This window comes from Triturus cristatus, chromosome 9 (assembly GCF_964204655.1).
Source record: "Triturus cristatus chromosome 9, aTriCri1.1, whole genome shotgun sequence".
Classification (NCBI taxonomy): domain Eukaryota; kingdom Metazoa; phylum Chordata; class Amphibia; order Caudata; family Salamandridae; genus Triturus; species Triturus cristatus.
Window position 1 is genome coordinate 383,316,083 of NC_140592.1, and position 14,935 is coordinate 383,331,017.

Consider the following 14,935-nt stretch of genomic DNA (forward strand, 5'->3'; position numbering starts at 1 on the left):
GGTCTGGACACTGCTGACTCTGGCTCGTGTGATGGGGTCCTCTGTGGTGGCAAGGAGACAGGCTTGGCTTCGGTCGTCTGGTTTCTCACCTGAGGTTCAGGCAACTCTGCTGGATTTCGCCTTTGATGGGTCAAAACTCTTTGGTTCAAAGGTGAACTCAGCCTTGGAGCGTTTTAAAGACAGCAGGGCTACTGCAAGGTCTCGGGGCCTCCAGGTGCAGTCCAGAGGATACGCCTACAAGCGGTATCGTGGTTTTGGGAGATCTGCTTCTTTTCATGGCCGCCAGCAATCTCAACAGGGCCAGCAACAGCAGAATCCCTTGTACAAGTCGTACAGAGGGAAGAATAAAAGACGCCTCAGGGGAGCAGCTCAACAACAATCCTCCTCCTCTTCCTCTACTTCCCCTCCCGCCACCGTTGGTACAACAGGAAAGCAGTTCTGGATACCCCATATTAGAACATGTTGGTCCGGTAGGAGGTCGGGTGTCCCTCTTTCTACAAGACTGGAGACTGATCACGTCAGAACGTTGGGTCTTGAATCTTGTAGAGAATGGGTACGCCCTTCCCTTTTTGGAGTATCCTCTTCCTTACCCTACTCGCCAGGGTTGGTGCTCAGAGGACCACTTACTGCTTTTACAGCAGGGGGTTCTTACCTTGCTACAGAGGGAGCAATAGAGGTGGTTCTGGAGCAGGAAAGGGGTCAGGGTTGCTACTCCCGGTATTTCCTGATCCCCAAAAAGGACGGTCGTTTAAGGTCAATCCTGGACCTCAGGATTTTGAACTTTTACCTCAGATAGGAGAAGTTCAAAATGTTGACCTTGGCTCAGGTTCTTCTTGTGCAGCAACAGGAAGATTGGATGGTGTCCATCGATCTGCAGGATGCGTATTTTCATCTTCCCATCCTGAGGTCGCATCGGAAGAATCTCCGGTTCACGGTAGGATCGCAACATTATCAGTTTGCGGTTCTTCCGTTCGGTCTCACTTCCGCGCCTTGAGTCTTTACAAAGGTGATGGCGGTGGTAGCGGCTTATCTCAGAAGGTCAGGGGTTCCTGTTTTCCCCTACCTGGACGACTGTCTGTTGAAAGCAGATTCTCCAGAGTTGGTATCGTGCCACTTGCAGGTGACAACTCATCTGTTGTTCAAATTGGGTTTCTCGATAAATGTACCCAAATCTCACCTGGTGCCTTCTCAGTGCAGCCAGTTCACAGGGGCAATACTGGACACTTCTGTGTGTCGAGCATACCCTCCTCCGCAGAGGATTCTCGACATTCAGGAAATGATTCCTTTATTTCACGATGAAGCGGTTGTTCCAGTCCTGAAGGTCCTTCGTCTGCTCGGTCTGTTTGCTTCCTGCATACTGTTGGTCAGTCATGCACGCTGGCACATGAGGGCACTCTAGTGGTGCCTCCGCAGGCAGTGGTATCAGCACAACGGAGATCTCGGGGAGAAGATCAGAATCTCCAGAGAAGCTGCAGTGGAGCTAACTTGGAGGAGTGTGCAGGGCAACCTGTCTCAAGGAAAGCCCTTTCAGTCTCCTCCGCCGGTAGCCACGGTGATCACGGATGTCTCCACTTGAGGGTGGGGTGCTCATCTGGGGGATCTGGAGGTCGAAGGTCTTTGGTCTCCAGAGGAAAGGTTGCTTCATATCAACCTGCTGGATTTGCGGGCGATTCGTTTGGCACTAAAGGCTTTTCTTCCTTCCCTTCGAGGTCAGTCGGTTCAGGTCCTGACGGACAACACTACCGCGATGTGGTACATCAACAAACAGGGAGGTGTAGGGTTGTATCGTCTCTGCCGAGAGGCTCTGCGACTCTGGTCCTGTGCTCAGGGCCATCGGATTAGTGTGTTTGCAAATCATCTGGCCGGTGTGCTGAATGTACGTGCGGACAGTCTCAGTCGGCGTCACTCGGCCGATCACGAGTGTCGGCTTCATCCGGAGGTGGTCCATTGCATCTTTCAGATTTGGGGGTCTCCTCGGTTGGACCTGTTTGCCACTCGCGAGAACGCACACTGCATGTTGTTCTGCAGTCTCCAGTTTCTGTTGCAGGGAGTGTTGGGAGACGTGTTTCAATTGGATTGGAGCTCGCAACTCTTTTACGCGTTTCCTCCCATACCCTTGATTCCTTGGGTTCTGAGGAAGATTCGCCAAGACCGGGCCCAAGTCATATTGATTGCCCCGGATTGGCCAAGAAGGGTGTGGTACACAGATCTTCTTCACCTCTCATCGCATCCTCCGCTCCGTCTCCCTTTCAGGGCAGACCTCCTCTCGCAGGGGCAGGTTCTACACCCCTACCTCCAGAGCCTGCACCTCCATGCCTGGAGATTGAACGGGGCAACCTGAGTTCTTTCTCTCTCCCGCTGGAGATAGTAGATATTGTTTTATCGTCCAGGCGACACTCCACTAAGTCTGTTTACTCTTCCAGATGGTCCAGATTTGTTAGGTGGTGCGGAGAGAGAGACATTGACCCTTTGAAGGCCCGTTTGTCTAATATTCTGGAGTTTTCACTTTATTTGGCACAGCAAGGTTGTGCTGTGACCACTGTTCAGGGCTATTTGTCGGCTTTTCTATGTTTGCCGGACCAGCCGTCTTTATTTAAATCCCCCATTGCCATGAGGTTCATTAAGGGTCTTACAAATAAGTTCCCTCCCACGCCTTTCATAATGCCTCAGTGGGATTTGAATAGCGTTCTTACCTTTTTAATGGGTTCTCCGTTTGAGCCTCTTCATACTTGCCCATTGAGACTTCTTTCTTTTAAAACGGTTTTCTTGATTGCCATTACCTCGGCTAGGAGGGTAAGTGAGCTTCAGGCTTTTAGTTCGCAACCTCCTTTCTTGACCATTCATGCGGATAAGTTGGTTCTAAGGACCAGGGCTGCTTTCCTTCCCAAGGTGGTTACGCCTTTTCATATGGGACAGTCCATTACTTTACCCACCTTCTATCCTCCCCCTCACCCTTCCAAGGAGGAAGAGAGACTGCATCGTTTGGACCGTAAGAGAGCTGTCAGCTTTTATTTGGATCGGACAAGAGATCTGAGGCTGGACGGTCAGCTCTTTGTGGGCTACATTGGACGAATGAGGGGTAGAGCTGTGCACAAGCGGACACTTTCCAGATGGATCATCTTGTGCATTAAGATTTGCTACGCCTTGGCCAAGAAGGAACCGCCTGAAGGTATCAGAGCTCATTCTACCAGAGCTAAGTCTACTTCTTCTGCTTTGGCTAGAGGTGTTTCTGTTCTTGATATTTGTAAAGCAGCAACTTGGGCCTCCCTCCACATCTTTGTAAAGCATTACTGCTTGGACTCTGAGGTTAGGAGGGAACGCCATTTTGCTCGTTCTGTTTTGCAAGATTTTTTGGTCTAGTCAGGTGGACACCCTCCTCCAGGAGAGGTACGGCTTTGGGAATCTATTCATAAGGTGAGGAATCCACAGGCAGAAGTATCCATCAGAAGAACAAGTTACTTACCTTCGGTAATGCTTTTTCTGGTGGATACAGTATCTGCCTGTGGATTTCTCTCTGTCCCGCCCGCCTCCCCGTTGTCCACCTGGTTCTACCAATTTTTTTAAAATTATTTGACATGGATGTTTTTTTAATATGTCTTAATCATGCTTATGTTTTAATAATGAGAAATGCTTATTCTGTTGCTATTTCTCTATACCTTTATTGGTTATGCATTTGTGGTTTTATATATGTGTATATATTTGGTATACTATGTGTGCATTTGAAAATGTGTCGGTCCGCCCGTTTGCCTCGGTGGCACGGAAAAAATGGGGGGGGACTGACGTCAGCACGCTGACGAGGTCCTCTTATGGCTCCGATGACATCATACGGTGTCGCGAGCGGAGCCATGCTATTGTGACGTCCTCGTTGATGTGGGAGAGCTAGGAAAGAATTTCCGCAGAATGCTGGCGCAGGGGGTATTCATACGGTGAGGAATCCACAGGTAGATACTGTATCCACCAGAAAAAGCGTTACCGAAGGTAAGTAACTTGTTCATATATATATATGCCGAAACGCGTCATAGCAATAATATCGAAATAAATATGAGGACGGACTAGCAATGCCACCCCTGTGTCGGTGTCTGATCAGTATGGAGTTCAGAAATGGTTTCAATATATTTCACGTAATGCAAGGTCCCACTAAAAACAAGCAGGTTGAAGTTTTAGCTAACATTTCTTCAGCATTGACGGTGGGTGATGTTGGTCTGATGCGTGATTTACATGTCCTGCAACAGGAGGCTGATAATTCCATGACATCATTCAGCCAAGAAATAGCAAGGCAAGATGTGGGTGCTTTGACACCTTTCAAACCTAAATCGACGTTTTGCCCTATTATGCTGAGGGACAACATTGATTTATTTCATGGCAAGGTAGCACAAGAACTCAAATCGCTATACAAAAGACTAGGGGCTATCAAAAGAAGTTATACTGCCCCGGACAACTCGTATTACCATATGATGAAGAAATTACAGGACAATAACAATCTCATTGTCAGACAATCCGATAAGGGTGGTAATATTGTACTTTGGCCACGTAATATATATATGTCAGAGGCCATGGGCCAATTGAGTATGCCTGAATGCTATAGAAGGAGCGATATGGCACTGGTCAAATAATTTTGGAACACATTCTACTCTAGTTTACTGGCATGGAAGAGCAAGGGACTGTTAACATCGGATGAATTTCATTTTCTTAAGAATGACCATCCTGTCATGCCAGTACTCTATTTTAAACCCAAAATTCATAAGAATGCTCTAATTCCACCTGGTAGGCCAATAATATCAGCCCGTAATAGTATCTTGGAGAATGCTAGTAAATATGTTGATTTTTTTCTCCAAGAGTTTGTGAGAACTTCACCCTCTTTCATTCTTGATACAGGGGACCTTTTACGCAAATTGGGCGATATTGTGTGGCATGATGATTATTTACTCATCTCTCTTGATGTCTCGTCACTATATACTAGTATTCATCATAGAGACGGACTCAAGGCGGTTGATTATTATCTGAGTAAACATTCCATCTGTTTCTTTGAACATAACAAAAGGCTAATGTCAATAATATCAATGTGTCTAGAGAATAATTTCTTTCTATTTCAAAGGCAAGTCTATCAGCAGATCAGGGGCGTGGCTATGGGGGCCTGTTTCTCCCCTAGTTACGCTTGTCTGCACATGGGACTTTGGGAGGAACAGGTCCTCAGGTCAGCATTTGAAGAAGTTCTGTCTAACCATATAATACGCTGGTATAGGTACATTGATGACCTGCTCATTATTTGGAAGGGCCTGGAGATTGGGGCTCTCCAATTCATTGATAACATCAATGAGAATAATTTAAATTTGAAGTTTTCAGGTCAAGTCAGTTGTGACAGCATTTGCTTTTTGGATGTCGAATTATTCATTTTAAACAATCATTTACATACGAGACTCCATAGGAAGGCGACTGCTGGTAATTCACTATTACATGCATCTAGTCATCATCCTGTACACCTGATCCACAGCATCCCCTTTGGGGAGATGCTGCGCATCAGAAGAGTTTGTACCATTGATTCCGATTGTCACAGAGCACAGCCTGAATGCCGGGCGAGATTTCTGAGACGAGGATACACCGCCAGAGTGGTAGACAGAGCCATGTCTAAAGCTAACGAGCAGGGTAGAACATGGGCATTGGCTATCAAACCTTCTACTGACACTACCACTGAACCAGGGACCTCTCATCCACCTAGACTGATTCTAACCTATAGTAACCAACAACATACTATAAGGAAGATCATCAATAAGAATTGGGCTTTGGTCAAAAATGATCTTGTGTTGGGTAGTACTCTTTCTCGGTCACCTAATTTGACTTTTAGAAAGGCACGCTCAATGAGTGATTCCCTTGTTAAGAGTAGCCCTGAGTTGGTTGAGAACACAATGTGGCTCTCGGCCAGCAAAGGTTTTACTAAATGTGCAAGCTGCAAAGTGTGTAAACATGGAGTGAATAAAACAGAATACACTACTCCATTGAGTAGCCGGATCACCAAAATTGACAAAAAACTCACTTGCAAAACGGAGTTTGCAATTTATGTGCTGGAGTGTCCTTGTGGGCTACGTTATGTGGGTAGCACAAGACTCCAGGCCCACAAAATGATACTCCAGCACATTCGATCTATCAACCATGGTGATCCAGCATATCCAGTAGCTCGTCATTTTGATGAAGTATATGCAAGAAGATCAAGTGAGTTGCGATATTTTGTGATAGACTCAGTTCCTACCCTAAGAAGAGGCGGTAACCGAGACTCTCTGCTGAGGAAATTGGAAACTAGATATATATTGGAATTGGATAGTAAAATTCCAAACGGATTGAATTCCAGTGAGGACTTTTTCACCCATCTATAAACTGTTAGTTCCTCGATATTCAATCCTGATATATCTATTTATGCATGCTGCTAGTTTTTTTAACCAAATTTTGATATTGTAACTTTATTTATATAGCACAGTTTTGCACAGTAGGTTAGTATCACAATTTCACGTGACATCAGGCAGACAACGGACTAAAAGTAGTTGAATTGTTTGGTTAGTACAACAGCCCACTGGGGCCGTAGGAGTCATCTACCTTCTTTTCCCCTTGTGCATATGACAGAGTGGCAACATGGTATAAGCGCAAAATGTATAACTTGACATTGAATGTAACGGGTATTGATATTGTCATAATTTCATGATATCAATATTAGAATGAGGTATTTTACCTGTATGCCCTTTCCAGTTTGGATTCTTTGTCATGACTTATCCATGGTTCACATATTGACTTTATCAACATGGAGTACTATGTTTTAGAATGTGTTCCGTTTAAGTTGTTATGATGATAACGTTTCTTTTAACTTCTTTTTTGGCTTTTAAATTATATTTATTTATTTATTTATTAGTCAAAACATGAACTGTTTGATCAAAACTTTGGTATTCATACCATAACTTTGCGTTACTTTGCACATTACCAATGTTACAATACATGTTTTTGGGAAAATAAGGTATTACATGATGTACTTTGTTGAATTTCTTCCGTTTCAATGATGATGAATCGGAAGTGTCTGTTTGTTCTTCCTGAGCACTGCCACTTTAAATTGTGAGAAATGAGCCATGTGATGTATCATAAGACCAAGGCCCCTAGAGGGCTGAAACGCTTAATGGCGGCGGTGCTGGGCACAAAATAAATTTTCAAGCACTTAACCTGGGTTTGCTTCGTCCTTTCTGACATTGGAATAGTAGGACGAGTTCTGGACATATATATATATATATATAATATATATTTCTCAAAACATTGTGTGTATATTTCTTTTGGTTACCACTGCCTCTGTGTCACCTTTTTGAGTTATGTCTAGATGCATTGCTTTTCTTCTCCACCTCGCTGTGGGTCCTCCCTGTGGGGTGTTTCTAGCAGGGTTCTACTGCCTGGAGTTCTTCCAGGTTTTGTAGTAGAAGCATGTCTCCCGCTTCCCTAATTGAACATGTGTTCGAGGTTTCTTCTTGGTGTTTTTACCCCAGATTGTATCAATTGCTGTGGGTATGTTGAACTTTGCTCTGTAACGGTTTCTGCGGGCCTGTTTTTTTACGGGCTTCAGCTATTCATGGTTCCAATTCCCACCTTGGGTCTGTGTCATGTGGGATCATATTGATTGGTGTATTTTGGCACATTGTTTTCCATTGCCAAGGACTCTGCGTACCCATGCATTTCCATGTATATTTTTACTGTTATTATCTGTGGTTTTTCCACAGTTTTTATAGCGGAGTGTATTTTTATTCTCACCTGATTTCTCATGTTACTGGTTCTTTCTGTCTTTCATTAGACCAGTTAGTTCTATATTTAGATTTTTTGGTAAGGGCAGTTCGTAGACCCACCTCCAGGGATGGTGTTGCTTTGGTATCTAATTCTAAGGTAGGAATCTGCGGCTAGATGTCTCAGATGGACAAGTTACTTACCTTCGGTAATGCCTTATCTGGTAGAGACATAGCCTAGCTGCAGATTCCGTACTGACCCACCCATCTTCCCTATTTGCAACTTGTTTTCTTCTTACCAACAACATCCCTTTCTTGAAATTATTTTATAGTAAATTACCACTTGTGGTGGTTTATTCATTATATAGTATTTTACCACTTGTAGTGGTTAATTTAAAGATGTATCTATCTTTTGGGCACACTCTTTCCATAGCCAGTTCCTAAGGTGGCTCCCTGTTTTGGCCCTGAAATTGACACAAGTGCATCGGGGAAGGGATTATATGGAGTCGGTTGACATCACATTCGGTGGACAACATCGATACGGAGTTGCACAATGCCCTGAACTGACGTGCAGAGGTTCTGCTGGAAAAAAAAATTGGATCCAGTCTGGCGCCTGCGGAGAATTCCAAGGTAAGGTATCTGCGGGTAGACTATGCCACTGACAGGTCGTCGGTGACGGACCTCCCAACATCCAGGCCATTGGCCAGACCTCCAGATTACAATACCGGCTCAAAGCACCCATCGAGGCAGCAGTTGGAATCTTATCCCTACGGTAGAAGCGCTGCCTGTTCAGGCACTGCCAGAGGGGTTAGGATGTCCCTCTCAGACTTCCTTTTAATGGCGGTCTGACCGAGATGAAAAGGCAGATGGAAACAGACTGTTCCCTTTGGGCCGCTACTGAGTGGCCTGGGGGGCACAGAGGGTGCCCCCCACACATCCATGCACTTTGTGCCAGGCACCACATGGAGCCTGGCACACAGTGCAAGGATGTGCACAAAGTGTTTTTTTGTACTGCGGATTGTACTGCGGCCCATTCCCTGGGCCGTAGCACAGGCTGCAGTACCAAACAGCACTTTCTGACTTCTGTGCTGGCGGTCATGTTGTAAGAGGGCAGGTGGGACCGCTGACTCATCGTCGGACGATCACCTGCCCGATATGATGGCGGTTGGCTGTCCTACCGACTGCAATCGTAATGATGGCCTATGTCTCTAGCAGATAAGATGTTACCGAAGGTAAGTAACTTGTACATGTAGGCAACACAATATTCAACACAATATTCATGTCAGGAGCACATCCTGGAAATGCTCAGCATTCTAACTCACAGTAGGAACAGCGTCCTTCACAGATGTTTTGGTGTTTCTGACCAATAGGAGAGGATGATTCCACAGAGGTAAGTTAATCAGCAACACTGCAATATTTGCAGCAGCTAATGACCATTCTAGATCTAATTTTGTTTGGACATTGTGAGACATGTGCTTAGAGGTATCTCTTTTGAATAAATCATTAAAGGTAGTTTTTATGGAGTGAAGCTAAAAGGAAGAAACGGAAAGCTAAGGAGGTGAAACCCAACTCACAGAGTTTCTGTGCTTCATGTAATTTTTCCCCAGTACAATTGAAGCCTTCTAGTGCACATACAATGCCTAGATTTGAGTAGAGAACATAAAACAAATGTTCATTATATTACTATTACCATTATTTCAGATTTATTGCAAACAGAAATGTGTGTGTCCGATGGCGTAGGGTGAGGATCAAACACAATAAAACGGAAATGGGGGTGCTGGCAGCCCAGTGTGCTTTAAGTGATAGATTTGTGCTTCATTTCTCTCCAGTTTATGTTCTTCTTTGAATCTCGATCCTACAGAATGATGTTGACGATGATCTGTACACCGACTAATGGGAATGCATTTTATAATTTCAGAATTATCTGTCCAGAAACTTCTACAACCTCCGGTTCCTGGCTCTTTTCCTTGCTTTTGCAATCAACTTCATCCTTCTTTTCTATAAGGTGAGCAGCTCTCTGTAGAAAGACAACTGTCACAGAGGCATACTGACCTGTCCCAAACATATATAAATACTGATACAATCGGTATGTAATAGAACTTACTAAATAAAACACAGCTGACATAGAGGCAACAAAGCCCGGAAATGGTACTCTTATACATGCAAATAGAGCACTGAAAACCAATAAAAAAGTGATGCCACATTTAGAAATTTCCTTAAACCACACCCTGGCAGGTACTAGCCTTAATAAATTTATACCCTATTCTAAAGAGTTCTGCAGTAAACAGTCACGCTCAGGCATCAAGTCACACTTTGTTAGAGAGAATGGTTAGGCAGTCACTTCCTGGTATACAGTGAAATTTATTATGGTCAAAGCATAAAGCCACACATTTAAAAAAACACCCCTTGTACAGTCATACCCTGTTATTTTTTTAATCACTTTATTTTCTGTTTTGCACTGTTACAACCAAAGATCATTAAAAAATAGAGAGCTTTACAAAAAGCATGTAGAACGATACAGTACAATGGATAGACATATTCCCCCTAACCCATCCCGTGTGTGTCAAAAGGAGTTTGTTTCTTCTTATGTGCTATGATCAGAGAAGCCCTGTCATGACGATGACATGAAATGCAGGCCCGCCCTTCAGACCATATCAGGAACAAGGGTGGGAGTCACCGCCAGAGTGTGATCCCGCTTCATATGGGTTTGAAAGGAGGGCAGGATTTTAGTGAATTTGTCAATTCAATCAGGGACTAGTCTTGTTAGCTTCTCCATGCCATATATGTTCCTTAAGTTGCTAGGTGGAGATATTGGTTGTTTCCCAAATTGGGTGAGGGCAAGGCATGCTGCCGTTAAGAGATGTGTGATTATCTTACTGGTTGTTGTTGTCAAGAGATAAATACTGTTCATTCCATGTTCAGCCAGTAGAATAATCGATGTTCCATGGAGAGTAAGATGCTAAGTATTGTAGTACTGCTCTTACTAATTCATTAAGACTATGGAGTCGATTACAATGGCAGGCGGATCGCCACCACCCGCATGGCGGTGGTAATCTGCCCGCCATAATCCACCGCCCGCCACCCATTTTCCCCCGCCATATTACCAGACCGTCCGCCGGGCGACATGTCGACCGGGCGGAAAAAGCCTATAACATGGAGGCGGTGTCTGCAAGACACCGCCGTCCATATTATGTAGCAGGTGGTCCTCAGCCTTTCCATGGCGGCATTCGGTCTTCTGTGTTGGGGCCCCGTAGCGGATCACCAGGGTGTTGAATGGGTGGGGGATACACATGGGGGTACCTATGGTATGCCCCTGCATTTGCATGTACAACGTGGCAGGCGCCGTGCGATGCCTGTCATGTTGTGCATTCAAATGCGCAACTTGCATTTTTAACCTTGCGGCGGTGCTGCTGGCAGCACTGCCCACCGCAATGCTAAAAATACGGGATGCGCCCGCCAGTATGGCAGGCGCATCATAATTGCAAGGAAGGGACCGCCGCACCTATGGCGGGTGGTCCCTTTTTTCGATGCGTGGAGGGCGGACATCGCAATCGACCCCTATGTGTTTGAGCAGCATAAGCATCAAAACTGTGGAGGACTGGGTCCACTAATACCATCAGAATATGTTGACCTTGTTCCTGACTAGCTCACAGTGCACCATCTGGACCTGTAAACCTCACAAGGTATCTAATGGTGCCTGCAGCCTCATAACATGACGACCCTGATTCCCCTAAAGAAATTTTGGAAACAGATCTACCCTTTCATTTTTATCACAGTCATGCCCAGAGGGAGACACAAGAAATACATGAACTGGCACTTCAAACATTTATTGAAGCAATTGGATTCTATTGTAAAATACCTGCGTTGCAATGATTAATAAAATGAAACAAACCATAGTAACTAGCATTACGAGAATGGTGAAAAAGATTAATAATTCAACCATTATAGTTGCTGCATGAATTATATGAATACATATAATCGTACTCCTACCTAATAGTGCCTAACCGAGAGAGCATAGAGTAGATGTAATTCTTTCAGATGCCTTAACTCCCCATTTACCTGTGTGCGTGTGTGTGTCATTTGGTAGCCTGCCTGATGTAGAACAGGCCGTCATCCCTCTTAGGATAGGGATGAAATTCAGCTTGGCTGGAACTCAGGCATGGGGCGACAGGACAATTCATAGAAATGCTCCTCTGGCGAACAAAGGCTTGGTGTCGCTTATTTAATGAAAACTGTACCCATTGGTTCTGTGCCTGAGCTCCGGTCTAGCTGTCATTGTTGATTCTATACACCCAGAGCTGTTGTTAAACAAACAACAACAAACAAGGGCAGTTTGCACAGTGTACTTGGTCCTTAAACAAAGTGTACAATAGTATGATAATGTGCCTACGAAGAAATTTATTTGTAAGCGGAACACTTTCTGAGTACACTGTCGCATGCAAGCACTCAAGCAAAATGTGCTAAAAATCATAGTCTAAAAAGATGTCAACTTTAAATGCGAATAGGTAAAAATTGGAGCGTTTGTGCGCGGGCCCTATTTAACCTCACAGCAGTATAGTTCTAATGTGAGACAGTATGTCTATCCAGTAGTTTCGAACATGGCCACAGGACCACCACATTTAAAAAAAAATTCCCTTGTCCCCCACAACCCTTGCAGCATGTGTCCGTGCCTCCAAATATAGCATGTACAGTGTTGGAGAAAGGTACCATTGTGTAAGTAGTTTATAGGCATTGTTAGGTGCACGTAAATGATTTTGCCACTCTCCCTATATCCGCTCCCATGTGTCTTGGGAGATTTCGTGGCCTATGTCCTCTTCCCATTCTAAAATATAGCTGTATTTTGGGCTGATGCCCATGTCTGAAATTACTCTCTGCAGTAGGGTTATACCCTCTCATGTCGTTTTATTAGCAAATATTTGTTCCAATGTCGTTTTGTCCCAGCTGGCCTTTCTTTTGACTTTTCTTGTGGCAGTCCAGTGAAGCAATTGAGTAAGGTGGAACTCATCCTCCCTGTTTAAGTGGGATCACTGACAGAATATCGACGATCAGAATATTGAGCTGCCAGAATATCGCTGACAAAATATAGAACACCAGAATATCGAATTCCTATCTACAAACAGGTAAGTACAAAAATATCGAATGCAAAATATCGTTGTAAATAATATAGTTTGTTAAAATATCAAATTTTTTAAATGTCTTAAAAGTAATGTAAAATAATGAAATAATTAATATAATTAAATAACACATACTTACAAATACTTAAATAACCTTAAAATTAATAAATAATTAATGTAAATTAAAAAGAAAATAAACATGCATTTTTATTTTTAATATATATGTTAACTTAATAATATTTAAAAATATTCAATATTTTTAGTGTTGGATAGTGGGAGGGTAAAATTTACTATTCCCACTTCAGTGAGTGCAACAGTAGGGAAAGCGTTGGATAGCGGGAGGGTAAAAATTACTATTCCCACTCCAGTGAGTGCAACAGTAGGGAAACCGTTGGATATCGGGATGGTAAAAATTACTATTCCCACTCCAGTGAGTGCAACAGTAGGGAAAGTGTTGGATAGTGTTGGGGTAAAAATTACTATTCCCACTCCAGAGAGTGCAACAGTAGGGAAAGTGTTGAATAGTGTAGGGGTAAAAATTACTATTCCCACTCTAGTGAGTGCAACAGTAGGGAAAGTGTTGGATAGCGTAGGGGTAAAAATTACTATTCCCACTCCAGTGAGTGCAACAGTAGGGAAAGTAATGATTTAATAATTAAATACAAATTAATTAATTATCAATACCAATAAAAAAATAATTAAAATTAATTACCAATTGCAAAATATTTAATAATTAATTAATAAATTATTAATACCAAAACATATTATTTCTTAGAAATTAATTACCTATTAATAATTAATTACCAACTAATTAATTGTCAATACCAAAAATTTATAAGTAATAAAAAAGTAGCAATTAATAATGAATTAACAGTAAATTAATTATCAATACACAAAGATAATTTCAATAATTACTTAATTACAATTAAATTACTTCCCACTCTACACCCCTATAAACCCACAACCCGCTCCAAATAATAAATTAATACAATTAATATAATTATCATTTAATCAATTAATAAAAATGAATTACCAATTCATAATTAACAATAAATTAATTATCAATACCAATAAATAAAAATAAATAATTACTTGATTACAATTAAATGACTTCCCACCCTACTCCCCTATAAACCCACAACCCGCTACAGAACTAAAACGCAAAATAAATTAAAAATAATTAATAATTCCTAAAAATTCATATTTAATTTACTATAATTAAATTACTTCCCACCACATTCCCCTATAAACCTACAACCCACTACGGAATTAAATTACAAAAAAATTAAATAACATAAAATTCAAACATACATTACAAAAATAATACATACTTTTAACACATATACTAACACTTAAAACACTATAAAAAAATCGATATTTTTAACAACTATATTATGACTGTCGATATTACTAACTTCAGTATTATGAAAATCGATATTTCTTACCTGAATTTCGATATTCTGCATCACTATATTTTTGCAATTTGATATTCTGTCCATTCTATTTAAAAAAACCTCGATATTCTGTCCAGTTGATATATTTTTTTCGATATTGTGACTAGTTACCCCTTAAGTGCCATTCCGTCTGTAGTTCATTCCTGGATCACAATTCCTCATTGAAATAAAGGCTGGCCAAAGTAGGGGGGTTCCTTTTGGCTTGAGATGAGTTGGTAGTATTCCAGCAATGTTAATGTGGTGCTGAGTGCATGCTGCTTCATAGGATATGCCCACTGAGGGGACCACAGAACGCAGCTATGCCGTGTTATAAAGTAACTCCATGTATAGCAACAACCTGTTACAGAGTTTTGTTATGAAGTTGCTTTCTGTTTAGAGAACCACTAATAAAGTCCTTCAACATGATTTTCACAGCTTCTGGAAGTGACCCTTTAAGCAGTTACTTCCTGTTTTAGAGGACCCTAGTATAATAGTACCATTTTATTGACAATACATATCTAAAAAAAAGGCTGTCTGCCCCTGTTGTAGATCTTAAATACATTGAAACACTCCTTTTTAGAGAGCCTGACAAAGTCAGACACTGTATAGAGCAGTGTTCTTAACCTTTTGACTTCTGCGGACCCCT

General features: G+C 42.4%; 1 protein-coding gene across 5 annotated transcripts in view; it reads left to right on the forward strand.

Annotated features, from left to right (window-relative positions):
* RYR1 (ryanodine receptor 1) overlaps positions 1-14,935 on the forward strand; it is a 1,245,571-nt gene that overhangs the window by 1,151,038 nt on the left and 79,598 nt on the right. For all 5 annotated transcript variants that reach the window (XM_085625233.1, XM_085625235.1, XM_085625236.1 and 2 more), the window contains one exon: positions 9,661-9,747. In XM_085625233.1, coding sequence (XP_085481359.1) covers positions 9,661-9,747 — 87 coding nt within the window. The remainder of the gene's footprint in view (positions 1-9,660; positions 9,748-14,935) is intronic.